At 48.8% G+C, this 25,365-nt stretch overlaps 1 protein-coding gene across 1 annotated transcript in view; it reads right to left on the bottom strand.

Annotated features, from left to right (window-relative positions):
• KCNQ3 (potassium voltage-gated channel subfamily Q member 3) overlaps nt 1–25,365 on the bottom strand; it is a 318,490-nt gene that overhangs the window by 18,897 nt on the left and 274,228 nt on the right. The window contains exons 7-9 of the mRNA XM_086695755.1: nt 24,296–24,391; nt 22,886–22,980; nt 15,668–15,694 (exon numbers count right to left, since the gene is read on the bottom strand). Coding sequence (XP_086551881.1) covers nt 15,668–15,694; nt 22,886–22,980; nt 24,296–24,391 — 218 coding nt within the window. The remainder of the gene's footprint in view (nt 1–15,667; nt 15,695–22,885; nt 22,981–24,295; nt 24,392–25,365) is intronic.

The raw sequence follows: 25,365 nt of genomic DNA, 5'->3' as shown, positions 1-25,365 counted from the left end.
GAACAATTTTCCTCCTTGAGTGCAGGCTTTCGTAATCACCCGGCCCTCTCCATAAAGACTCACACATTGACCTCCACGTGTGATGGGGGAGGCGTGCCCTCAGGGCTCGATCTGCCTTAGCAGCTCGGGGTGGCACAGGGCTTGGCAATTTATAAGCCATGACACCTTGGGCACGTTTCTTAACCTCTCTGCACTTCCCTTTCCTCCTATGCTTAGGTGGAGCTCAAATGACATACGGGACATCAAATGCCTGGCTCCCAGCAGCGGGTACCCGAGCCTCATGCCTTCCCCTGTCCCGTCATCTCTGCCTCCATAACTTCCTCCACCTCATGGTGCCCAGGTAGCAACTTTCACAGAAAAAGCCTTTCAAATGTTCCTTGAACAGTATAAACGACACGAATTACAGGAAGCAGGCACCCTAACCCGGTGGCCACAGACGCCCCCCAAGGATGGGACTTGGGAGGCGAAGCGGTCCCTAAGCTTGGATGGGGGAAAACACCGTATCTTTACTCACTGAAATCAGCATATCTTTCAATTACGAATGTAGGCAATAAACCCCAGTACTATCCTCAGTGCCCCGGTCTCAACCTGTGTCTTCCACAACAGAAATCACAGAGCATTTGCTATCCGGTTCTCTCCAGGGACTGCTGTGCTCATAGTGTTTCAGAATTATGTCGGTATTCAAGCGGCCCCAGGTCTCATCATTAAATCCATCACCGAGAAACACAGACACGACTGCATCTCGGATGTGCATGTATTTTGACAGTTGTCAGTATAATCAGTGTCTTTTGTAACCGTATGCATTTCATTTATTTATGAATTCAAGATGGGTATTCTGACAAGGGGTCCCTGGACTTCCTCATACTGCCCAAAGTGTTCTTGGTTCCAACCGACCAAGCAAGTGATTAATAAGTCCAACATAAAAAGCCCTTGTGCAAAAGCCAGCAGTGCCTGACTTGCATCCAACTTCACCCCTTGCCATCCAGGTGACCTTGGGCAAACCCGTGCCCTTTCTGAGCCTCAGTTACCTCATCTTTATTATTTTTTTAAGTGTATTTATTTATTTTGAGAGAGAGAACATGCACACAAGCTGTGGAGGGGCAGAGAGAGAAAGGGAGAGACAAAGAGAGAATCCCTTGCAGGATTCTGTGCTGTCAGCACAGAGCCAGACGCGGGGCTTGAACTCACGAACCCTGAGATCATGACCTGAGTTGAAACCAAGAGTCAGACGCTTAACCGACTGAGCCTCCCAGGTGCCCCAGTTACCTCATCTTTAAAATGGGGACAAGGGGCGCCTGGGTGGCACAGTCGGTTGAGCATCCGACTTCAGCCAGGTCACGATCTCGCGGTCCGGGAGTTCGAGCCCCGCGTCAGGCTCTGGGCTGATGGCTCGGAGCCTGGAGCCTGTTTCCGATTCTGTGTCTCCCTCTCTCTCTGCCCCTCCCCCGTTCATGCTCTGTCTCTCTCTGTCCCAAAAATAAATAAACGTTGAAAAAAAAAAATTAAAAAAAAAAAATAAATAAAAATAAAAAAAATTAAAAAAAAAAATAAAATGGGGACGACCACTCCCTGCTTCCCCCGGTTGCTATGAGACGATGTTTGTCAAGGATGTGGCACAGAGCTTGGCACGCAGTAGGTGACCTGTAAGTATTAATTTCTTCACTCTATTTCTCTACCTCCACCCCTCACCCTAGCGGGCATGAGGACAAAGGCCTTCTTTGCAGGACACCTACCAGAGAAAAGCCATCCTACAAGTTTTCGCACATCAATACACTCCACTCGGTGGCTTCCCCTCATTACCCTACACAGGGCTTGGCACACAGTAGGTGCACCGTGTACTTGTGGCATACATGGTGAGTGAGTGAATATGGGTTTTTGAAGAAGGCTCTGCATTGGCCTGAGCTGATTTAGTATTTCTAAGGAGTCGGGTTATGACAGCCCCGTGCTTCCTGCCAGGAGCTGCTGGTGTCTCTGCGGCTTGATGCAGTGGGAGAGGTCAAGGGCGCGGGGGCCGCGGAGGAGGGTGGGACACTCCCCCTGCCCAGCAGGTGCCCCGCACTCTCTGGGCACCAGGTCCTCAATGGTAAGCGGGCCTAACAACACCTGCTGCGTAGAGGCCTGGGGAGCATTACACGTGGTAACATCCATAATGCTTCCTGCCTCCAGCCTGGCGTAGAGAAGGCACGAAGATGCGTTTGGTTAACAAACACACAGATGAGCATACGGATGGGCGGTACGGCCCCCTCTGGATGGTTCTCTCTCACCCAGCGTTGTTACCTTAATAGTCTGACCGGGGTAGATTCAGGGGAACTCTAGGACACAGATGGCTTTATCCTCCCTGAGTCAAAGACAAAATTTTCGGAGTGGCTCTCCAGACCAGTTCTAGATGAATGACTGATAGGACAGGGCCTGTGGGCTAAAAATACTGGATGAGACAGAAAGTTGGCTGAACAGACAGAAGGCTTTCCAACCCAGGAGCTCAGGAAAAGGGGGACGTCAGGACAGTCTCTTCTCAGGTCTGCTTCTCCTTGTCTGCTGCCTACTGACCGTGTCTCACTATCCCGCCAAGCAGATCCGTCCTCCCATCTGCACCGAGCCTCCTGCCCGGCCCTGAGTCCCCACAGCATGCCTAGGTGCGCCCACGTCCTCCAGCTGCTATGAGCCCTGCCTCCTGGGAGTCCCTCGTTGCCGGCTACTTTTAGAACGGCCTGAGCATCACCCGTCTTCCCTTGGAAATCAGGTACTCCCCACGTGGTCCAACGACACACTGTGTGTCTAACACTGTGTCTAACACACCGTGTGCAGACCATGCGTTTCCACGTCGGCCCCCCCAGCCCCCGGAACGTGTAGTCCCCGTAAAGCAAAGACCCGGACTGGTCATCTTTGAGCCCACGCCCTGCCCTTCCTGTTCAGGGTAGCCGTGAAAATCACGGTCTTTGGGACCATTCCAGTCCGCGTGGAAAGGTCCTGAAACACGTGACCTGAGACACACAAGTCATGGTCTCGGGCCCCAGCTCCTCCCACGTACAGTGACGATGGCCCTCGTTGCGAGGGGCCGCGTGAGGGTTACGTGAGGGGCTGCATGGAAAGTGCTTAGCCGACTTCTGGAATGAGGATTGGAGAAGCCTTCAGTAAATGTTGGCTGTCACCATTATCTCGGTAAATAATTCTCTTCCCTCAGAAGCCATAGAAGGCTAAAGGATGGATAAAATTTCCTGAGCCACAAAATAATCGTGTGTGTGTGTGTGTGTGTGTTTAATGAGCTGAGATAAGTTCTTGGGGTTTATATATTATTTTACAGTGCTTCCTAATGCCAGTCTCACACACTCGCCATTATCACTGAATTTGACCTCTGCAGGAGATAAAGTATATGAGGAGCTTAATTCCAGATCGGCTAAGCAAGTCAAAAGTAATGGCAGCCAGGGGGTCCTGGCTTGAAATCTCAGCAGAAACGCCTGAGTGTTAGAAAGTTAATGAGAGGACCCTCTTGGTTCTATCTATGTAGGGATTTAGGATTTGCCCGTTTGACGTTTCAATGCTTCATTGCAACCTCTCACAGTCTGAGTTGCTTTGGCGATGTTTACTTAACATGCCATGGCCACAGAGGACAGTTTACTAGAGAGAGATTCCCACAGCGTTCGGAACCCAGAGGCATCAGGCACAATTCAGGAACCTCAGCTCTGATTTACTCCCAGCCATCACACCCAAGAGGCTTACAGAATTCTGCCTCCAGCAAAGTGGGTGATCAGCTTACTTCTTAATTGCGTTGCCTGGGATCCGAGACCCCAAAGGATAATCAGATGCAAGGCAAAGTCCGCTGCTGAAACTCAAACCCATCTCTGCCCTTCTCCGTATGGATTTCTAGCACATAATTCAGGCCTTGTGCTTGGAGGGTCCTAGAGGTCTCCCAAGAAAAGCCTCCCTTGGGACTGACATCAGGTTTTCTTGGATAGCTGGGGCCCCTGATTTATCAAGTGCAGACAATTTTTAAATATGAATTAAACTGGAAATGGGGGCGCCTGGGTGGCGCAGTCGGTTAAGCGTCTGACTTCAGCCAGGTCACGATCTCGAGGTCCGTGAGTTCGAGCCCCGCGTCGGGCTCTGGGCTGATGGCTCAGAGCCTGGAGCCTGTTTCCGATTCTGTGTCTCCCTCTCTCTCTGCCCCTCCCCCGTCCATGCTCTGTCTCTCTCTGTCCCAATAAATAAATAAATGTTGAAAAAAAAAAAAATAAATAAACTGGAAATGGATGTACCGGGGACAGGAAGGTAAAATCAAAGATTAAACTCTGCCCTGGCAGCAGCCATTGCCCTGGGCTCCTGCCTCAGGTTACCCCATGCCATGGCCTGTACCCAGGAAAACCTTCATCCCCTCTTTTATCTAAATGATAAAAGAAAAATCAGATTTTTCCTCTGAAACTTGACCCAAACATCAGCCCTAAGGCTGGCTTGCCCTCTTGGTCCAAATACCTATCCATTCACCCACCCGCCCTCCCTCCCTCCCTTCCTTCCTTGTTTAAAGTTTATTTACTTATTTTGAGAGAGAACACACAAGCTAGGGAGGAGCAGAGAGAGAGAGAATCCCAAGCAGATTCTACACTGCCAGCACATAGCCTGATGTGGGGCTTGAACCCACAAACTACGAGATCATGACCTGAGCCAAAATCAAGAGTCAGGCGCTGAAATGACTGAACCACCCAAGCGCCCCCCCGCATTCACTATAGCTTTTTATGGGCTTTTCTCAACCATGGCACTTGGCCACCATAGTGAAATCTTTGACTTACTAGGGACTCTCTCCCCAAAGCAGTGGTTCTCAACCAGGGACAATTTTGCCCTCCAGTGGACATCTGGCAATATCTGGAGTCATGTTTGATTGACATAACTTGGGGAATGCTCTTGGCTTCAGGCGAGTTAAGGCCAGAGAAGCTGCTAGACATCCTACACACACACAGGGCAGCCCCTGATGATGAAGAATTATCCCACCCAAAATGCCCACGTTATTGACACTGAGAAACTAAAAGGTAAGCTATTTGTCTGCAACCCACAGTTTGGTCAATTATCCAGCATCTAACATGGAACCTTGCACATTGTAAGCACTGAAAGCATTATCATGATATCGAACGGATGAAGGAATACAACATTTGACCTTCTGTTAATCAAATGCATCCAATCTCAGCTGAGAGAGGGAGTACTGTGTGGTGGAAAGAGTGGACTTTGGAGTAAGAGACCTGTGTTCAAACCTTTGCTTTGTAGTTAATATTTCAACTTTGGTCAAGTCGTTAGCTCTTACTGGTTTACTTTTTCCATCTGTCAAATAGAGCTAAGGTTATTTATTTATTCAATGAGAATGCAGTCTACACCTGTAAGTGCTAGGCTCTTGGTAACTTGCTGAGAATACAGTGGTAACTGAAACAGACATACTTTCCGGCCTCCAGTGAGCTTATGATGAGGTCAGGAAAACACACAATAAGCAAATGATGCACACATTGCTAGAAATCTGACCAGGAAACAGAGAGGGCAGTAATGGAGTGTAACAGGAAGTCAGCTTAGGTGGAGTGGTCAGAGAAGGCCTTTTGGGTGGATGGGAAGACCAGTTAAGTAGCTGGTCCCTGGAGTTTGGGATTAAAATGATGGTGGCCCGGATGGTGAAGCGGAGACCTGATGGGTGAGAAGAGGCCAGGCCTCAAAGAAAAGGGATGAGCACTCCCTGGGCAGAAGAATCACATACAGGTGCAAGGGGCACGAGCACTGGGATTGTGTAGCGGAAGGGAGGCACATGATCAGAACATCGTGAGGCACAGAGCGGCATGAGATCAGAGGCCAGATCGGCAGGGATTCTAGAAGTAGGATTCAGAATTAAGGATGGAAAATAGAAATTTCTTTTTGATTTTAAGGGCACTTGAAGGCCATCAAGAGTTTTGAGGAGAGTATATCGGCTCTGCATTTTTTCAAATGTTTATTCTGTTTATCTTTGAGGTGTGTGTGGGGGGGTCACATGCATATGAGCAGTGGAGGGGGACACAGAATCCCAAGCAGACTCTGTGCTATTAGACGTGGGGCTCAAACTCACAAACTGTGAGATCATGACCTGAGCCTAAACTAAGAGTCGGATGCTTAACCGATCAAGCCACCCAGGCGCCCCTCAGTTTTGCATTTAAAAAGAACACCCATGTTCACAGCAGTGCTATTCACAATAGCCAGAGGTAGAAACAACCCAAAAGTCCATCAAGGAATGAAGAGATAAACAAAATGTGGTATATCCACATAATGGAATATTATTCAGTCTTGAAAAGGAAGGAGATTTGGACACATGCTGCAATTCATCTTGAAAATATTAAGTAAAGTGAAATAAGCAAGTGACAAAACGATAAACACTATATGATCCCGCTTGTTGACTCTAGAGGAGTCAAAGTCACAGAGACAGAAAGTAGAATGGTGGTGGCCAGGGGCCGGGAGGACCGGAAAATGGGGAGTTGTTTTCAATGGATGTTTTTAATTCCCCACCCTCCTCATGTCACCTTCGTTGGGCATGTGTGTCCTGGAAAAGCTAATACAATTTCAATTAAAAAAAAAAAAAAAAAAAAAACAAGAGAAAAACAAAAGTTGAGTTTGGGATGTGTCAGGAAGGAAGGCATCCTGTCAAACAAACACTTACAGACCTCGCCTTTCCTATCTGAAGCTACAATCCCTAAAATGGTTTCTGGGACACAGAAACGTCTTAAAAAATAGTCGTTGAAAAAGAGGATGGAGTCTACGGCCATACCACCCTGAACGTGCCCGATCTCATCTGATCTCAGAAGCTAAGCAGGGTTGGGCCTGGTTAGTACTTGGATGGAAGGGAGAAAAAGAGGACAGATGGGGGCGTCTGGGTGGCTCAGCTGATTGAGTGTCTGACTCTTGATTTCAGCTCAGGTCATGATCTCATCATGGGGCAGAGCCCCGAGTCAGGCTCTGTGCTGACAGCCGGAAGCCTGCTTGGGATTCTCTCTCTGCCCCTCTTCTGCACTCTCTCTGTCTCTCAAAAGAAATAAAGAAATAAACGTTAAAAAAAGAGGATAGATGGATGGGTGATGAATGAATGGATGGTGAACAAACCAGGAGTAGAGTCACTGCAGCTAAGAGAAGAGTCTTCTGGAAGAAGCGGTCAATCAGTCTCATGTGATTTGTTGTGAAAGCCCCATGAGCACAGACTGAGTGACCAGCACAGAGCAGCCCATCCCACCTACAGGGGTTAAAGCCCTAATTTTTCCCCTTCTCTCCTTCATTCTTTCACTTTCCATCTCTCCAGATGGAAAGGGTGGGGCCTTACACAAGCTATGCAGCCTGCTTTCAGAAGGCTCCTTTAGCACCATGGTCTGTCCCAAGAAAGACAGAGAAGACAAAGAGGTAAAAAAACAAACAAAAAACACCTGTCACCATCCATGGGCCAAACCTTTGAGGCTTTGGTGTCCTATTTTTTTCTCTCTGAGAAAAGACCATGGATGAACGTTGCTATCTCAACTTTGTTTCTTTAAATAGTAGATCTTAACTAGGGATTAGACAACGATGAAGGTGGAGTGGCATTAGGGGCTGAGGCGTGACATGGCCTCCATTGCATCAACACTGAGGAAGACAATGGCAATCTCTCTAGGCTCTCACACCATTCATAGTAGAGCTGGGAGAACCAAGTAACTCATATACTTTGTGACTAGCTACAAAGTAAGTTTCCCTGTAGAGAAATGAAGACTCACTTATTTATGCCTTTTGTGAATTTTCCTTGGGACATCTGCATGCCCGTCTTCTTTACAGAGTTGGCATTCCTGGGGATTTCTCATATAGAAATAGATGGCCTGTGGAAAGATCATAGGCCTAGGGACCCAATGCTTGTTAGCCTGAAGGATGAAAGCATGAAGGACGGAAGGGACAAAATTAAGGTCTTAATCCCTCTCCTAGCCTGGTGAAAAGGCACTAGCCCTTGACAGATGAAAGCAAAGTGCCTCTGTGGATCCTTTCCTGATCTCCTGCTATATGTAGAACTCTGAGCTCTCTTCCTGTGTTGTTCTCTCTATCCTTGTGTCTGTAACATTCCCATAGCAGCACCCTCAACACTACACTGCTCCTCTTTGGTTGAAACCTCTGCCTCCCCACTAGACAATGAGTTCCAATTTTCTGGGAATCTTCAGGGCCTAACATGAAGCAGGGCTGTTAAAGAACCGAAGGGAGGAAGGAAGGACAGAGGGTAAGAGGGAGGAGAAAAGTATTGCAGGGCTAGGATTCAAACCTATATTGATGTGCCTCCTATACCAGACCTGAACGATGTGGAAAAGAATGTAGACACAGAAACCTAGAAGTGGGGATGCCAATCAGGAAAATAATAGTGATAACAATAAAAGCAAACCCTATGTAGTACTCATCATGGGTAAGACTCTCTTCTAAGCATTGAATTCTCACAATAGTGCTAGGAGGTAGGTACTCTCACCATAACTATTATATAGATGGGGAAACTGAGGCAGAGAGGTTTGGCAATGTGTCCAAGATAATGTACTCAAGATTCTTAAAAATGACCCATAACTCACAGTGTCCATCACACCAAAATAACATGGGTCCAATTCTGCTGCCATGGCCACAGACTCATAGCATACAGGACCTGAAGTGGCTTAAGGATCCCCTATTCCAACCTCTTCCTTCTAGTGACGAGGCAGCCTAGGCCAGGTGATCGGGGACTTCTGTCTAGGTTGAGAAAGAATGGGGACAGATAAAGCAGGGAGGAGGAGGCAAGATCGTGACCGGGTTGGCTGTTGGGCTATAGCAACAGCTTCACGACTTGGAAATAACCCTGTTGTGTTCGTCTAGTTCTCTCTCATCTGGAGAGGTTTGCAAAGTTAGCTGGGCCAATGGCCTGCTTGGAGTCCTCTGATCCAGTGAATCTGGGAAAATCTATGAGCACGATTCGGGGACATTTACAGCTGGTACTCGGAGGACACACAGACTCACACGCTGATGTGAGGTCTCTCTGTTGCTCATCTAAAAGAATTGCTTTCTCCATGTATCCAAATCTCATGTATGAGTAACATGCCAATTGGCCAGCACTCATCTCTAGTGAGCATTTGCTATGTACTGGGCCACAGGTACCATTCCAACCAGCCCATGAGGCTGTTCCTATTATTATCCCCACTTCACAGATAAGGACATGAGGACATGAGAGGCTGCTTGAGTTGCTCAAGATCACACAGCTAGTAAGTAGGGCAGCCAGGCATTGAGGTCTGATGGTCTAATTCTGGAGTCTGTTCCCAGCTCCTGTTGCTATGACTACCTCCTAATTCCACCAACTGATTATTTTTAGTCCCTGGTTAAAGAGGAGAGGACCACAGATCAGGAGGGAGCCAGGTAGACATAGGATCCAATTCTATTTGTGCGATTTGGGCTGGGATTTGTGTAAGTTGTTTCACCTTGCTGAGGCTTTGTGTCTTCATCTGTGTAGGGGATATTGGACTCTAACTCTCATAAATGTCCCTCTCAAAATCATGCATCCTGGATCTGCTCAGACAGCTTCCTACCTTGTATGCAAGCAAATTGTGCTTGCCTTTGGCAAGTGTGAAAGGCTGAAGTGTGTTCCCCAAAAGATATGCCCAAGCCCTGACCTGATAGCTATAATGTGACCTTATTTGGAAACAGTCTTTTTGGATGTAATCAAGTTGAGACGTACTCATACTGGAGTAGGGTGAGCTCTTAATCCAACAATTTGTGTCTTTACAAGAGAAAGGAATGGGAGGTTTGGGTGCAGAGAGACACAGATGCACACAGAGAGAAGAAGGCCACGTGGAAATGGAGGCAGAAAATGGAGTGTTGGGTCCGCAAGGGTAAGGAAGGCCAAGGATTACTAACAACCACGAGAAGCTAGGAAGAGGCAAGGAAAGGTTCTTCCCCCACAGCCACTGGAGGAATATGGCTCTTGATTCCTTGATTTCTTGACATCTTGATTTTGGACGTCCAGGCTCCAGAACAGTGAGAGGATAAATTTCTATTGATCTAAGTCGCTCAGTTTGTGGTCATTTGTTATGGAATCCTCAGGAAAAGGCAGCAAAAACGAGGGCACAGTAGGTGCATGAGGACTGTTTTTAGTCTGATAACCAAGCCAGAGAGCTGCAACACATTTTTGTGTGCTACGGAATGATGCGCTCATAGGTAGACAGGGGCTACAATGAAGGGTAGGGAGGACCATCTTTTTTGCATACTTTAGCAGAGCCATAAATATGGAATGTCCACACAATTAGAAGAATTGAGAAGAAATCTCTGGTCCTCTACCAGCTTTTCCCCATGGAAAGAGGCGAATTATCTGATTATGGGGTGTGTGAAATAACCATTGACTCATCTTCTTGATTGGGTGAGCTTCTGTATTGAAGGTCAGTTCTGTATTCAAGGTCATACATGGTCTCTCTCTGGTTGTCAGTGCTCCATGGGGTCAGACAAGCAATGGCCCCAGGTGTCTGGCTGGGAGAGTGTCTGTTCTGTGTGGCTGGTCCTAAGGTCAAACGTAGTGGGAAGTGTTAGGACATTCACTCTTGCTCCCAGAGCCAATCCTGCTTTGCCCAGCAAATGTGGCCTATATTTTGATCTGTTTTGGATTCCTATTTCCCAATTAGCTCATAATTCAGAGACACTCCCCCACATTCCAAAAAGAAAACTGAGACTAAGCCCTCAGGGCATGTTGGGGATCACTCTGGGGTTAAACGAAATTGGTCCAAGTCTTACTCTGCAGCCTGGGACCAGTGTTTCAGGGGCTGCACAGCGGGACAAAATATTAATAGCTATGGAATTGTGTCCAAGACTCTTATTTTGCTCTCGGTAACAATTTTCCCATCAGTAAAATTAGGGGATTGGATTCACTGATCTCTAAATTCCTGCGTACCTTTAACAGTCTTCGATTCTAGGGCGTGGAAAGAGATTTATTGCCCACATCATCTGTCACCCTGTGAGATCAATTTCATGGGGCCAACATCACAGGGAGGAAGTAACGTGTGAAATATACCTCCTCTCATGGCAGGAACTCCAGCCACAGAGAGCCAAGGAAGAGTAGAAGAAAACAAAACAAGCCAAAGGGGACACCCGCGGTGACTGAGTACAGTTACCTAACTGTTCCCAATGACTTGAAACTACCAGCCGAGTGGCTGGGTCCACACATCACGGAGCCAGATGAACCAGATCCAGTTTTGTTCCTGCTACCGTCTAGCTGCAGGACCGTGTGCAAATCACTTGCCTCTCTGAACCTCAGGTTTCTCATCCATAAAAAAAGAGATTCAAAATAGTTATCTTCCCTATCAGGGCAGCTATGAGGGCTAAATGTGCTGAGAACTTTACCTGGCAAGCAGTAAGCCTTCTTCATAAATTCTTGTGATTGTATTTAAATTCTCTGACTCAAAGGATGATCCTCTACTAAATGTGAGAGCTCTGCAATGGGAAGGATATAACAAGATAGGAGATAAAGAAGATGGCTCGGATGAACATCCTCCCTCTCCAAAGATGGCTACAGAAGAGCCGAGTCCCGGACGCCGCTGTTCAGATTGAATTGTTTGAAAATACAAAGTAAACAGTATGGCTCAAGCAAGCAGTTGCTGTCAACACAGTTACCTGTTTTGAAAATTCACAAAAACACGATTTTCTATGAGACAAATGCCTCTAATTATCGGCTCTGCTGCATGTCTACTGAATAGTTGCAATTGATGTTTAAAGCGATGTTCCTACCATAAACTACCAGTCTTTTCTGGAATCATCCATAGAATAAATGAGCCTCAGTATGGTCTTTTGTTGATGTTCTTTAATGCAGTATTATTTTTAGGCACTTGAAAATTTTCAGGTGGAATTTATGCCTGTCATGGGCAGCTTCGTATTTGTCTGCTTTGTGTTTCGTCCCCGATACGCTGGGGAAAAGGACACTGTTCTGCTGGGGTACTGATTCCTGCCAACTTCAAGCAAGTGACTCTACTGTGAGCTGTCAATCATAGCATCTTGAACCCACACTAACAGGTGGATACAGGACCCAGAGTTTGGCCAGCAGTAGCCTCTTTCTCTCTGGGTCACACAGATTGTCCGAGGCATGAGTATGTGACCCAGACTAGGCCAATCTAAGTGCTTCCCTGGGGTTTCTCAAACTGGAGTTGAGTGAAGGACAGATACAGAAGGAGGGAAAAACAGGTGGTCATGGGGCTGCTTGCATCCGCATCGTCATCAGTATGCAGAAGGGCAACAAGAGAGTGAGACCAGAAAGGAGAAGTGGGGATGAGAGAGGAAAAGAGAAATTCCAGACTTCCATTCCTTGTTTCCTGGGGATCTCACCCTCTTCGTTGGGTGACTGTGTGAACCATTTCATTTCCCTCTTAGTCCAACGCAGTTTCGACTGTGTCTATGACACTTGTAGAATAAGAGTTTGTCCATCCATCCATCCATCCACCCATTCACCCACCCACTTTTTTCAGTGCGTTAATATCTCTTGAAAGCTAACCATGTCTCAGGCTGTGTTCCAGGCATTGTTTTAGGTGCCAGAGATAATGCAGTGAACAAAACAGAGCCTAACCCCTTGGAGGCATTTTATCTAGTACAGAAGGCAAACGAGAAACAAATACATAGTATATTAGATAGTCATCAATGCTAACAACGATAATGAAGTAGGATTAAGGGCATAGAGACTGATGGGGTGTGGGTAGAGGGTCAAAGAGGGGCTCTCTCAGGAGGTGACATTAGACAGAGTCCCAAGTGAAGTGAAGGACTGAGCTATATGAAAAGATGAGATAGGAGATCCTGGCCAACAGGGAACAAATGCCAAGTTCATGTGTCTGTGAGACTCACTGAGCTCACGCTCTACCCCTGGGTACAGGAGGGCATGGCAATCCAATGTGCCGCAGTGGGCCGCAGCCTGATACGATCTGGTCCAGTCACACAGACCGACCCTCCAAATCCCCACCTTGGCTACTTCTGTGCTTGGCTAAGGTGCTAGTTAACTAAATGCCTGAGCTCAGTCTCTACACAAGTAAAATGATGGTACAAAACTCCCTTCATTAAGTCATTTATTTATTCGTTCAGCAAATATACTTCAGGCTCCGTGTTAGCTCATGGTCTAGAGAGGACGAGAGATCTAGTTTTGACTAAATACAAAACAAAAGCTTTCATAGGGAAATTCTGAGCCCTACCTGGGGCACCATGAGTGGTACAAAGGGGTGAGGGTGTGTGTGTGTCAGCTGCCTCTTTTTTTATAAGAATTAATTAAGACAACCTAGGAAAAGTGCTCAGCTCCTCATAAGCCCACAACAGAAGCTGGTTCTCTTCCTTCTGATTAGCCTCAGAATCACGGATCCCGAGAAGCATAAAATGATCCAAGCCAACCTCCCAGCCATTGTAGGAAGTCAGTGGGACCAAGGTTCCTCAAACAAGTCTGCACAAATCAAAGCAGTCAACGTGGCCCCGTCCTCAGCACTAGAGAAGCTCATCTCTGTGTCGACGCTCTGAGGTGTGTGTGGGGGGACAGGCTTAGTGAGCAACCATGGGCTTGAGCTCTTTCCATTAAGTTGACGAACTTCCTTTTTCTTATTCCAATGCAGAACCGAGATATGTTAAGTCACAGAGAACAGAACACTTATATCAGCCCAACAAATAAACAGAAGTGTGGACCACCCATGCTTGGAGGGGACAAGGAGATGAACTCCAATCTGGTTTTGGCTATTTAAAAAGCAATGAGTAAGACTGAAACACCAGTTAGCCGGAAACTTGTTGAAGACGCTAACACAAAGGTGGAAAATGGCCATCAGTGAGCAAACGTCGCATGCACGTGTCCACTGCTGACCACTCTCTCACCCTGCTCCCTGCCCTCTGGGGTCAGGGAATTGATGTCTCCATCGACAGTTCACCTGTAACATCCTCTAGGTCTCACGCCTGGCCTCCCGGCTGTAATCACACCTGGTAGTTCACCTGTCAATCTGTCAGCCAACCCGTTTGCTGTGCAAACCCAAAATATTTGTGCCTGAGCCTGGATGAGGGGGACCGAGTGGCTTATGTAACTGACCTCGTTCTTCTTCCCCGGGGAGGATGAGCCAGCAAACACCTGGGAACTCTCACCCTGAGAAATCGTGAAACACGTTTTCCTTCTGCATCCCTAACAGAGCTCTGGAGAGGCGCATGAACAGCTTACTGAGACTCCAGACAGCCCCTTTCTGAGGACCGGGGCGGCATCCCTAGCAAAGCCTCAGAAGGCATCTACCCAGGCTCTCATGAAGCCGGAAGCGCATAATCCAATGCAATTTGGCTGAATCTTGTTCGGTCTGTATAGAAAAGGCTCTCAGGTGGATGTGGCAATTCACTTACAGCGTCAATGCCTGCATGATGCAGGATGCAAAACCCTGTTGGTCACGAGAGGAGAGGACAAGTACCCCTCTGGCAGTCTTGAGACCCGCAATTTGGGGTGAGTCTGCCCTCTTCTACGAAGGGCGCCTCGGCTTCTACACATGTATCTGGGAGAAGATATCTGAGGTCTTCCCGCCTGCCTCTGTGACCTGCCGCAGCTGCTCTAGCAAATGTCCCCTGACGTGGTCATTGTCATTCATTCCTGCCCTCCTCTACCATCTCCCCCAACGTCCCTACAGTCCAAACCAGGTCCAGGCAAGAAACACTCCATCCTTTCGAAAACACGCACAAAAGAGCCAGGAAGTCATAGCTGTTCTGTATGTGATTTAACTGGTGTGTCTGTCACTGTTTCTCCCAAGAGGAATTATGTCTGGGATGGGGCCCCATCATGGACTCCATTCAAAAGGATTTGACTCAGCCTCCCAAAGGTCACTGTCTTCAAGTATTCCCCCTATCATGTGGCCCAGGGTCCTGTTACCCTCTCTACCTGAATTCTGTCAGTTCTAGAAGGACAGATGTTGAACTTAGTGTCCAGGAGACTGCAAGGCCTCACAAGTAGTTGCTCAACATAACAGATTAAATGACATCTGTATTTATAGTTATTTATATTTATAAATATATAACTTAACTGACGTTTGTGAGAGGTATCTTTTTTTCTTTACAGTCTCGAGCAGGGTCCACAGTGTCCCTGATATTGTGACATCTTCTTGACAGGGAGAGAGAAGGGAGGGGCACACAAGTGCTCATAATCCAGAAGCCCAACCTGCCTCTGCAGCAGTCTGTAGTGAGCATGGTTTACTGGGGATCATGAATTACAGTCTTGATTCACTTTTTGAGGAGCCGTCTGTGAACCCAAGAAGCAAATGAAGCAATATCTAATGGAAAGAATGTGGTCTTAATAGTCAGACCTGAGTCCGAATGTTGCTCTTGCCTCTCAAGAGCTGTGTGACCCAAGAGGGATAACTCAAACTCTCTGAGCCTCAACCTCAACCCACAACCGGGGGTACCCGGGACTGTCTTACACTGCAGTTGTGAGGACGAAATGAGACAAACATAGGCGGGACTCCAGGCACAGAACTGTGTCTTGCTCACTAAGTGGCTGTGGCTGTGATCACAGCTGAGTTGTCCTTGAGTAAATTCACATGGAAACGGCAGAGGAATATGGTGGTCAGCGACGGCAGCGAGCCCCGAACTCTGCCTCATAACCGGCATGCTGCCCCGGGGCCCTCCGCCATATTGAACCGGACCCTCTGTCCCGCCATGGTGGTGGGAAGAAGGCGATGCGTGATCAGAAACGTACCTGGCTGCAGCTTCCAGCTGTTCTTTCCTAGGAGGGGATGAGAAAGAAAAACATAAAGAGTGTAAATTACACGAACAGCCTCCCCTCTCCCCACAATGTGCCGGAAGCTTCCCTTTGACAAAGATGGCGGTGCTCAGTGGAGCTGTAGGACAAGACGGTGAACGCGCCTGGGACCCAGTGAAGGGGAACGGGTTTCCCCAGCCAGACCCCAGGCCCTGCCGCAAGGGTGTGGCTCTGCATTCTCGGGCCTCTTCCGGGCCGCTGTTCCTTTCCTCACCCAGAGCATGGCTGCTGAGCACTTCCTCTGGCCCAGGCCTTGTGCTGGGCTCAGGGGATTTGTGTAGCGGTGGGGACAGGCCAGGAAACCTGGAATTTCGTCACTCAGCAGCCACACACCCCATCGCTCTGTCACCACCACGCCATCATAGTCGACCTCACCACCATCATCGCTAATATTTACTGAGCAATAATTATTAGGCAGATACCATGTTAAGTTATTTTTATAGATCGACTCATTTAATCCTCAAAACAACTCTATGAGGGAAGTGGTATTATCGTTCCCATTTCCCTGCTGACAAAACTAAAGCACGGAGAGGTTAAGAAAGCTGTTCAAGGTCTTACAGTAGCAGAAGTAGGAAGGAGTAGGAAGTAGCAGACTCAGGCTTCCAACCCAGGGGAAGCCCACCGTCCTGACCACGAGGCCATGTGGGGTATGCACACATTCCAGACTCTGAGCCTTTGCCCAGGCTCTGCCCAGAACTGTATTGCTAATTCTTCAAATTCCAGCCAGAGGGGTCCCTCCTGGAGTTTCTTACCCAAAGCCCCAGGGTCTAGGCTGAATCTCTTTGCACACGGCACTGTGCTCTGATCACACTGTTTTATAATTGCCTGGTAGTCTGTGAGCTGCTTGGAGCAGGCCCTCTGTCGTTTCTAGCCCTGCCATCTGAGCACCCAATACCCTGGCACATGGTAAATGCACAATAAATACTGAATGAATAAGTGGACTATGGGAGAAATGGGGAGAGAATACGAAGCATCATGGCAGAGAAGCAGAGGGACCAGCTGGGGGGTTTCCAGCTCAGGGCTCAGCTCCCAGGTGGAGTCCCAGGTGGCCTTGGGCAGGTCACTTCCTCTGGGCCCATCTCTCTGCCTGAAGCGTGTGCACAGAAAGCGCTCTGCTTTTCTAGAATGCTCTGGATGTCTGACTCTGGAGGTGGGGAGAACATTGAGAGGAGAAGAAAAGGGTGGGGGGTGGGTGGAGGCCAAGAGGTGCGCTGGGGTGCCATGGGGAGCAATGTTAAAGAGACAGAGCCCCCCACCCCCATTTCTTCCTCACTCTCCAAGACAAGGATTCCATGCCATCTCTATCGTCACACTTCCCACCTCTGGCTTCCCTCCCAGGCTATGAATTTGACTCACTTCTCACCGAGAGAGAGCTTCCCCATGTCCCATCACCAGGTCAGCAGCCACATACACCTGGCCCTGCGCCCTGGGCTTTCCTTCTGAGCACACGGATGCAGGTTCACACTCCACTCGTGCCCATCCTCCACTCGTGCTTCAGAACCCACATCTCTGCCTGCTCTCTCCTCCAGTCCTTCTCCTTCCCCCCATATCCACATTGATCCCTCTCCATTAGACCCTTCCTGTCAAGGAAAATGCCCTGGCCCCACATTACTCTCCAGCTGTCATGTGCACTTCCTGTCCCCACATGCTCATTTCATGTCACTCTTTATTCCCTGTGAGCCTTGAGTGGCTTCAAGGCTCCAACAACCCCCAAACGATAAACATCCAGGGGCCACTTCCCCATTCGTGTCTCCATCAACCTTGCGACAGAATCAGCACAGTGGACCCCTTTCTGTTGCCGGTTACATCCCCAATGCCAAACACAATACTTGCACTTGAGAGAGGCTCAGTAAAGGCTTGGTGAATGAATGAATGAATGAATGAATGAATGGGATAAAGAAATAAAAGATCTGTAACCACATTCCAGACAGGGTGTTTCAGCCCTGTGGTCACTAGCAGTGGCTTCCTATGGGTTCTTAGTGTCTTCGTTTCCTGCTGTAACACCAATACTTCCTTCTGGGCCAGATCCAACCAGAGGAGACTGAACACCTGCTGTAAACCAGGTGCTGTAAAAGGTGCTTCCACACATCCTATTCAATTTGACCTTCACGACAAGAGTCTTCAGAAATAGGTATTATTGTCCCAGTAACCCTTGTCTCATCTTACTTTTACCCAATTTTCTCCCTGAAAAACTCCGTCTTCCCAGAGATAACAATGGGCTTTGGCATAAGACCTGGGTTCGCCTCTTTACTTACTAGGGGGCGACATTGAGCAAGCTAATGAACCTCACTGTTGCTCTGGATTCTTCACCTATAATATTTTGCACATGAAAATGGAGTTACCTCTTCTTCTGCTCTTCCAGGGCATTCTAAAGACTCAATGACTTAGCATGTATGAAAGTGGACCCATGTTACTTGGCCAAAGGGAAGGATGACTGGATATGTCCCCCTTCTCCATTGCTAAGCATTCTAGTGATCTTGCCGCTGGTCATAAAAGGAAAAGGTTCTGGTTATACATAAAATTAACTGGGTCTTCTTGGTCAAGAGGCTTCTACCTGTGGGGCCTAAGTCTTATCTCCATTTTAGTTCTAATGTCTAATGATTTTAGAGCTACAATGTCCAATATGGTAGCCACTGGTCATATCTGACTATTTAAGTTGAAATGAAATAAAATCGAAAATGTAATTCCTCAATTGCATGAGTAACAGACAGAGGCTCAAAAGCCACATCTGGCTAGGGGGACCACATTGGCACAGATGTACCGTAGATAATTCTACCACTGCCTTTAGGGAACCAAATGGTATGCAGGTTCCCTGTCAATGGAAGGCAACATGTAAGGGTTTTTTTTTTTTTTTTCAATTTTTTAATGTTTATTTATTTGGGGAGGAGGGGAAAGTGCAGAGAGAGGGGGACAGAGGATTCGAAGCTGGCTCTGCTCTGACAGCTGAGAGCCCAATGTGGGGCTCAAACTCTGAACTCACAAACTGTGAGATCATGACCCGAGCCAAAGTCGGACGCTTAACCGACTGCACCACCCAGGTGCCTCGACATGTAGTTTCTAATGTCTGCCCTCATCTGTGCTTGCACATAACAATGTACAACCAGCATCCCCTAAGGTCCTCCCCGTACCGTCTCAGACTCCCACTGCCTACGTGCACTAAGGAGACACAGCCTCCCTGGGCCAATAAATCAGAAGATCTGGGCTTGGATTCATAGCCCTCTGAAGTTCTTTCTAATTCAGAAGCGATGAGTTTACAATTTTAAATAGTAACAGAAAATAAAAACCAAAAAGGCAATACCATCATCCATCAGCGCTAGGCCTAAACAGATATATCCTGCGAATTCATAGAGGACTGCACTGAGCCGGAAACGCTGATACGGCCCCACTCCTAGGGCTGGGCTAAATAACATCATTCTTAACGTTTATTTATTTTTGAGACAGAGAGAGAGCATGAACGGGGAAGGGCAGAGAGAGAGGGAGACACAGAATCTGAAACAGGCTCCAGGCTCTGAGCTGTCAGCATAGAGCCCGACGTGGGGCTCGAACCCACGGACTGTGAGATCATGACCCGAGCCGAAGTCAGCTGCCCAACCGACTGAGCCACCCAGGCGCCCCTAAATATCATCATTCTTCCAAGTCTTTCAGTGGAATATAAGATGATGCCACCACCACAGTAAACAGTCGGGCGGTTCCTCAAGAAGTTAAACAGAGGGTTACCAATTCCACTCCCAGGTATAAGCCCAAGAGAATTGAAAACTTATGTCCACACAACGAGTACATCAGCATAATGGCCAAAAAGTGGAAACTGCCCAAATGTGTGTCACCTGATGAATGGATAAACAAAACAGAGCGTCTGTAATAGAATATTACTCGTCCATACAAAGGAATCAATTTCTGATACATAGGACAACCTGGATGAGACCTGAAAACATGCCAAGTGAAAGAAACCATACTTAAATGACCACATATTATGAGATTTCATTTTTATATGAAAAGTCCAGAATAGGTAGAATAGAGACAGACAATAGGCAAGAGCTTGCAGGGGCTGGGGCAAAGGAGGAGCGGAGTAACTCCTAATGGGTTTAGGGTTTCTTTCTGGGGCAATAAAATGTTCCGGAATGAGACAGTTGGTGATGAATGCTCAACTTGGTGACTACACTAAAAACCACTAAATTGTTTACTTTCAAGGGGTACTTTTTAGTGTGAGACCCTCCTACAGCATATGAAACATACCTCAATATGTTTTTAAAGCATAAACAAGAGACAAAAACCTATAGGGGACAGGTGAGGACACACCAATGAATTATCACCTTTACCGCTGAACGTATGGAGGGGGTTCGCATTCAGGGACATTTTTTTCCCAAGGGACTGCCTTGTTTCAGAACGGTTGCTAAGTGACTCTGGTTGGACTTGCTAAGTCTTGCTAGTGACTTTATACTTTTGTCCTTGAAAGAATGAAAGAAAGAAGTGTTCTCTCTCAGTTTAAAAGCCATTCCCCTATCACAGCAGCCCTGCAACACAGCATCTTCCTCTGAGTCTCTGACAGCCAGGACAATGCCTTATTTATAATAAATCAACCCAAAAGAATAGGCCTGTTGCCAAGACCTGGGGCTGCCCAGCAAACAGAAAGCATCTTGGTTCTGAGCTCAGTGTGGTTGCACATCGTCTCCAAGTCCAAGGTCACTCTGTCCTTTACCAGGGAGGCCGCCTGCCCCTGCGAAGGCTCTTGTGATCCAAAAGAAAACTGATGTCATCCCCGACCCAAAATGATGATGGCAAAAACAGAATTTTAGAATCAAAGGAAACCTCAGAGGCCATCACCTGAGCCAAAGGATCTAATGACAGGTAAGAAGATGCAGCCTAGAAACCCAAGCTTCATCGCTGGTTTCTGGAAGCCTTGATTCTTCCATCCCCTTGACTCCTTTGCCAGTCGTAACTCCTTGAGATATCCCCCTCTTCTTATTCCCTTTCTGGTCCTCCACCCACCGTCCTCCTGAAGCATCTACCTTGGGCCAGGCCCCGGCTGGCTCTCACCCTGAATCCTGCACTCTTTCGCTCTCCGGTCCCTTGTCTCAAATCCCGAGCCTGTCCAGCCCGCCTCCACACCCTTCCTGTCATCTTCCTGAAACACAGATCTGATCATGCCATCCTTGGGCTCAAGCGGCTTCTCTCTGCCCTCAGGATCAAGTTTAGATTCCTTTGCTGGTCACCTGTGATTGGTGGACTGGATGCCCGGAGTAGAAAGCTGCACCTGCCACTATGGCCTCTGCAGGAATGAGACGGAAGGCAAGCAGGGGTCAGCTTTCAGGGCCCTGCAGCTCACGGTCAGATTTTGGACTTTATTCTCCTTGTCACGGTCATCCATTGGAAGGTTTTATGCAGGGAAACGAGCCAGAAGAACCCAGGTCTCTTGAATTTCTGTAAATCTGTACCACAATCTGGCGATAGGGGTGAGGGGATATGTGAGGCTGGGTTCTGACACTGGTTGCAGGTCCCATGATAGGTGGGTGGGTGGGATGGGGACCGAGAGGGCCACTTGGCTGTGATCAGGTCGCACTAGAATCCCTGAAACCAAAGGCCTGTGGCAGAAACGGGCTTCAGAGCAGGGCCCAGCTCAGGGGTGAGGCTCGGGGTCCCTCTACTCTCCCTCCCAACCAAGAATCCGACAGCAATTCTGCATTCCTTCCACACGCGTAAACTCCCGGCTCAGGACGGCAGCGTCTACACCCTGGAGAAGCACAGTCTGTTTCAGTAGCCCAGGCGGTGAAGAGATCACGGGCTTTGGGGGCTTCTTGACGTGGCAGACATGGGCCAAAATGTCCCAAGCTTCTGAGCCCCAGCTTCGCCCCCCTGTGAGAGGAGCCTGGTGACCTGACCACTCAGCCTGTCGCCGGGAGGAGACCGTGAGCCACTCTGTCGGACTCGCCTTGGGGCATCTGTCCAAGATGCTTTATTAGGCCAGCACCATGGAAATGGCTGGAGGCGGGTATAGGACCCGAGCTCCCAAAGCCCTCCACTGATTTTTTTAATGTTTATTTATTTTTGAGAGAGAGGGAGTGTGAACAGAGGAGGGGCAGAGAGAGGGGGGCGGACAGAACACCAGACACAGGCCCTGTGCTGTCAGCACAGAGCCCAACGTGGGCTCAAACTCATGCACTGTGAGATCATGACCTGAGCCGAAGGCAGATGCTCAACCAAGTGAATCACCCAGACATCCGCCCTCCACGGATTTTAATGCCTCTTAACATTTGGGATCCTCTGGCCTGCTTCCTAGGCTGCCTGGGAGGGCTGATTGAAGTATGGACTCGGATACCTTGGATGGACTGGATATCTAGTGATTATTAACTTCTCTCTCGTCCTTTTTACAGGTGCTGGCTGTGGGCAACGCTTTTCATTCCCCCCCCCCCACCCCGAGGCCTTTAATTTAATCTACCGCCTCTAAGAACACAAAACGACACCTCTGGGTCATTGGAGGGTTCCTCCTGCTGCTTTTTCCGCCTGCCTGTTCCCAGCATCTAGAACGGTCTGTGGGTGTACAGGCCATGGCCAGGCAGGGGAAGCATCCAGAACTGTGAGCGAGGCCCACTGCCCGGGCTTCCCACTTCCTCAGACCCCGGCCCTGCTCAAACAATGATCGAACCTTCTCTTCTCAGCCCCTCCACACTGTCCAGTTGGTAACCACCGGTGGCACACTGGGGCCACCTGGGAAGCTTTAAAATTACTGATGTTGGGGGGCCCTGGGTGGCTCAGTCAGTTAAGCATCCAACTTCAGCTCAGGTCATGATGTCACGGTTTGTGAGTTCGAGCCCTGCATCAGGCTCTCTGCTATCAATGCAGAGCCCGGAGCCTGCTTCAGATCCTCTCTCTCCCTCTCCCTCTGCCCCTTGCACTCTCTCTTTCTCTCTCTCAAAAATAAATACACATTAAGAAAGTACTGATCCCTGGACTCCACTCTTGGCATTTCTGATCAAATAGCCTGGGGTGTGGCCCGTGAACTGGGGGAGTTTTTTGAGCTCCCAGGTGATTCGAATGTGTGGCGCAGTCTGGGAACCAAGCCCTGTTCTCCAAGAAACTACGGAGCCCACAGGCACAAACACAGACCCACGGCGGGGATGGTCAGTCACACCCTGAGCGTTCAGATAGGTGGTCACTTGCCTGAAGAACGGAAAAGAGACGACTGATTCATAGAACCTCCACGTTGCCACAAGATCAATCCTGTTTGGGTTGGTAGCATAATACCTCCAGGCAGCCTGAGGAGGAGAAGGGAGGGGCTGGAATGACCGGACAGCACTGAAACACTCACACAGAATCCCACAGCATTAAAACATTTGTGAAGCCCCTGACTCTTAAGAGTTTAAATATGCAATTGAGGTAATATCCAGAGAAGCCAGGCTTCCTGGCTTTTTGTAGCTCCTTGGGGAAGAAAACCTTCCCTGACCCACCATCTTGGAGTCATAACTGGGGCCATCGGGGTGTGGAGAAATGCGAAGGAAGGAGAGGAGGGGGCTGGGCATAAAATCCCCAGAAGGAGCAGGGTTCACTCTGGCTGCAAGACTCCCTGAGACTTCTCAAACAGGTAGGAGGGTGCACACTATCTTTGTGCCACTTTGGGTGCAAGAGACGGCCTGGGAGATGAGGTTTTGATTCGAATATACTAGAACTTCAGGAATACCATGATGGTTTGGGGCTTGGGGGGTAACGGAACAGACGCTTAGAGACTGGGACTGGCCTGGACTCTTCACTACGTAGAATAACATCGTGTACCATCTGGTGTCAGACCCACAGACCTGCAGAGACCATCCATACACGAGGGTACACCGTAACACAGGTTCATGGTAGGCACACGTTCGGTCCCACGTAGCTGTAGTCGGGGGACTCCACCCTCCTCTTCTCTGTGCTCCCAACAACCCACAACACCATGAAGCAGAATCTCCCTCTGAGGTTTCAGCGGGAACACGTCTACCCTTCTCCCCACCTCTCACTATTCTCCCCACATCCAGCCCACAGGGCAGGAGTGATGGATCTGGCAGGCGTCCAACATCCACTGATGCATGATGGTCTACTGGGCAGGACCAACGGCCCGCTGTCCCATACTGGGCACACGTAAGGCATCTCTTTCTGTCTTGGCTCACGGGTTCTCCCTCACTGGCAGATGTGAGGGGCCACATTTCCTTGTAGCTGATGAGCTAAGTCCTTGGACTCTAGGTCTGCTCTTCCCTGTGGGTCCCTAGGTCAGGAGAGGGGTGGGAAGTAGGAGGAGGAGAAGCCTAGTATGGACCCAGAGTCAAATTTTCCAATACGGTTAGTAAAACAGCTGATGCCTTGGTCCCTCTCGGAGTCCCATGTCTCTTTCTCGCTTGTCTTCAAACGTGGATGGGAGAATGTTGGGACTGTCACGTTGGTGCCACACAGACAGGACGCCCATAGCCGCCCACAAGCAAGCACGGTCCTGGGCTCTGTCCTCAGTCCCAGGCACGCCCACTGTGGTGCAAGAACACACAGCCCCCCGGCCCCCCCACAGACCTGAGCTCAGTCCCGACCCGGCTTATCCCCAGGAGGACAGACCTGAATGAGTTCAGCGGCCGGCTTCCTTCTTTTCTCAAAGTGCTTCTGCCGGTGCTGCTCCTGTACCTTGAGTGCCAGCCCCGACCCCAGGATGCCCTGGAGGGAGAAGTCAGGCCCGGGTCAGCCCCGCTGGCCTCTCTGGGGGCCCCACTCCCACTCCCAGGGCCACAAAGGCCCCCTTCTTCTCTGCCAGGGAGTAGGTTTTGGGTTAAGTGGAATCTCGGTGTCAGGAAGGCCTGGCTTCAGTTCCCAACTCTGCCGCTTTCTAGTGGTGAGATCCCTGGGCAAGTCACTTATCTACTGCACCTTGGCGTCCTGTACCGGGAAGTGGGCTAATAGTACCTTCCTCCTAATTTTGTTACGGAAAAAGTGAAATCATGTATAGGAGCTGTTTAGTAAGAAGAAGTATGACACAGTAAATGTTGAGTGGAATTTAAAAATATTTTAGCCGCTTGGGGCGCCTGGGGGGCTTGGTCAGTTAAGCATCTGCCTTTGGCTCAGGTCATGACCTCATGGTTTGTGGATTAGAGCCCCGAAATGGGCTCTGAGCTAATAGCAGGGAGCTTGCTTTGGATTCTCTGTCTCCGTCTCTTTCTGCCACCCCCCCGCCTTGAGCTCACTCTCTCTCTCTCTCTCTCTTTCCAAAATAAGTAAATGTTAAAGAAATAATAAAAATATTTTAGTGCTGGAATTGTCCCTTAAGACTGACTTCTACCGGAAGTTCCCAGAATTGTGACCTGTTCTGGTGTCCAGGTCGGCCTCACACGTGGATTACATGGATAGAAGCCACACCCTTTTCAAGTTAGAGGAGACCATGTGGCACCCCCACAGCCCCCAACCTATTCTACATGAGGAGACTGAGATTCACAAAGGTCATATGCTCAAGGTCAGAGAGCTTAGGAAAAACAGACAAGGTAGGGCTATTGCTAAAGAGGAAGGCTGGGAGATGAACCGGGGTGGGGGGTGGGGGGGTGAGGAAGGGCGATTTTTCCCTAAGAAGTTTCTTTCCAGCCTCACGATTAAGAGACAGAACCCACAACCCAAGAGCCTTGTGACTGTGGAAACGTGAC

This window comes from Puma concolor, chromosome F2 (genome assembly GCF_028749965.1).
Source record: "Puma concolor isolate L17-30 chromosome F2, mPumCon1.1.hap2, whole genome shotgun sequence".
NCBI lineage: Eukaryota > Metazoa > Chordata > Mammalia > Carnivora > Felidae > Puma > Puma concolor.
This window is presented reverse-complemented; position numbering and strand designations above follow the sequence as displayed.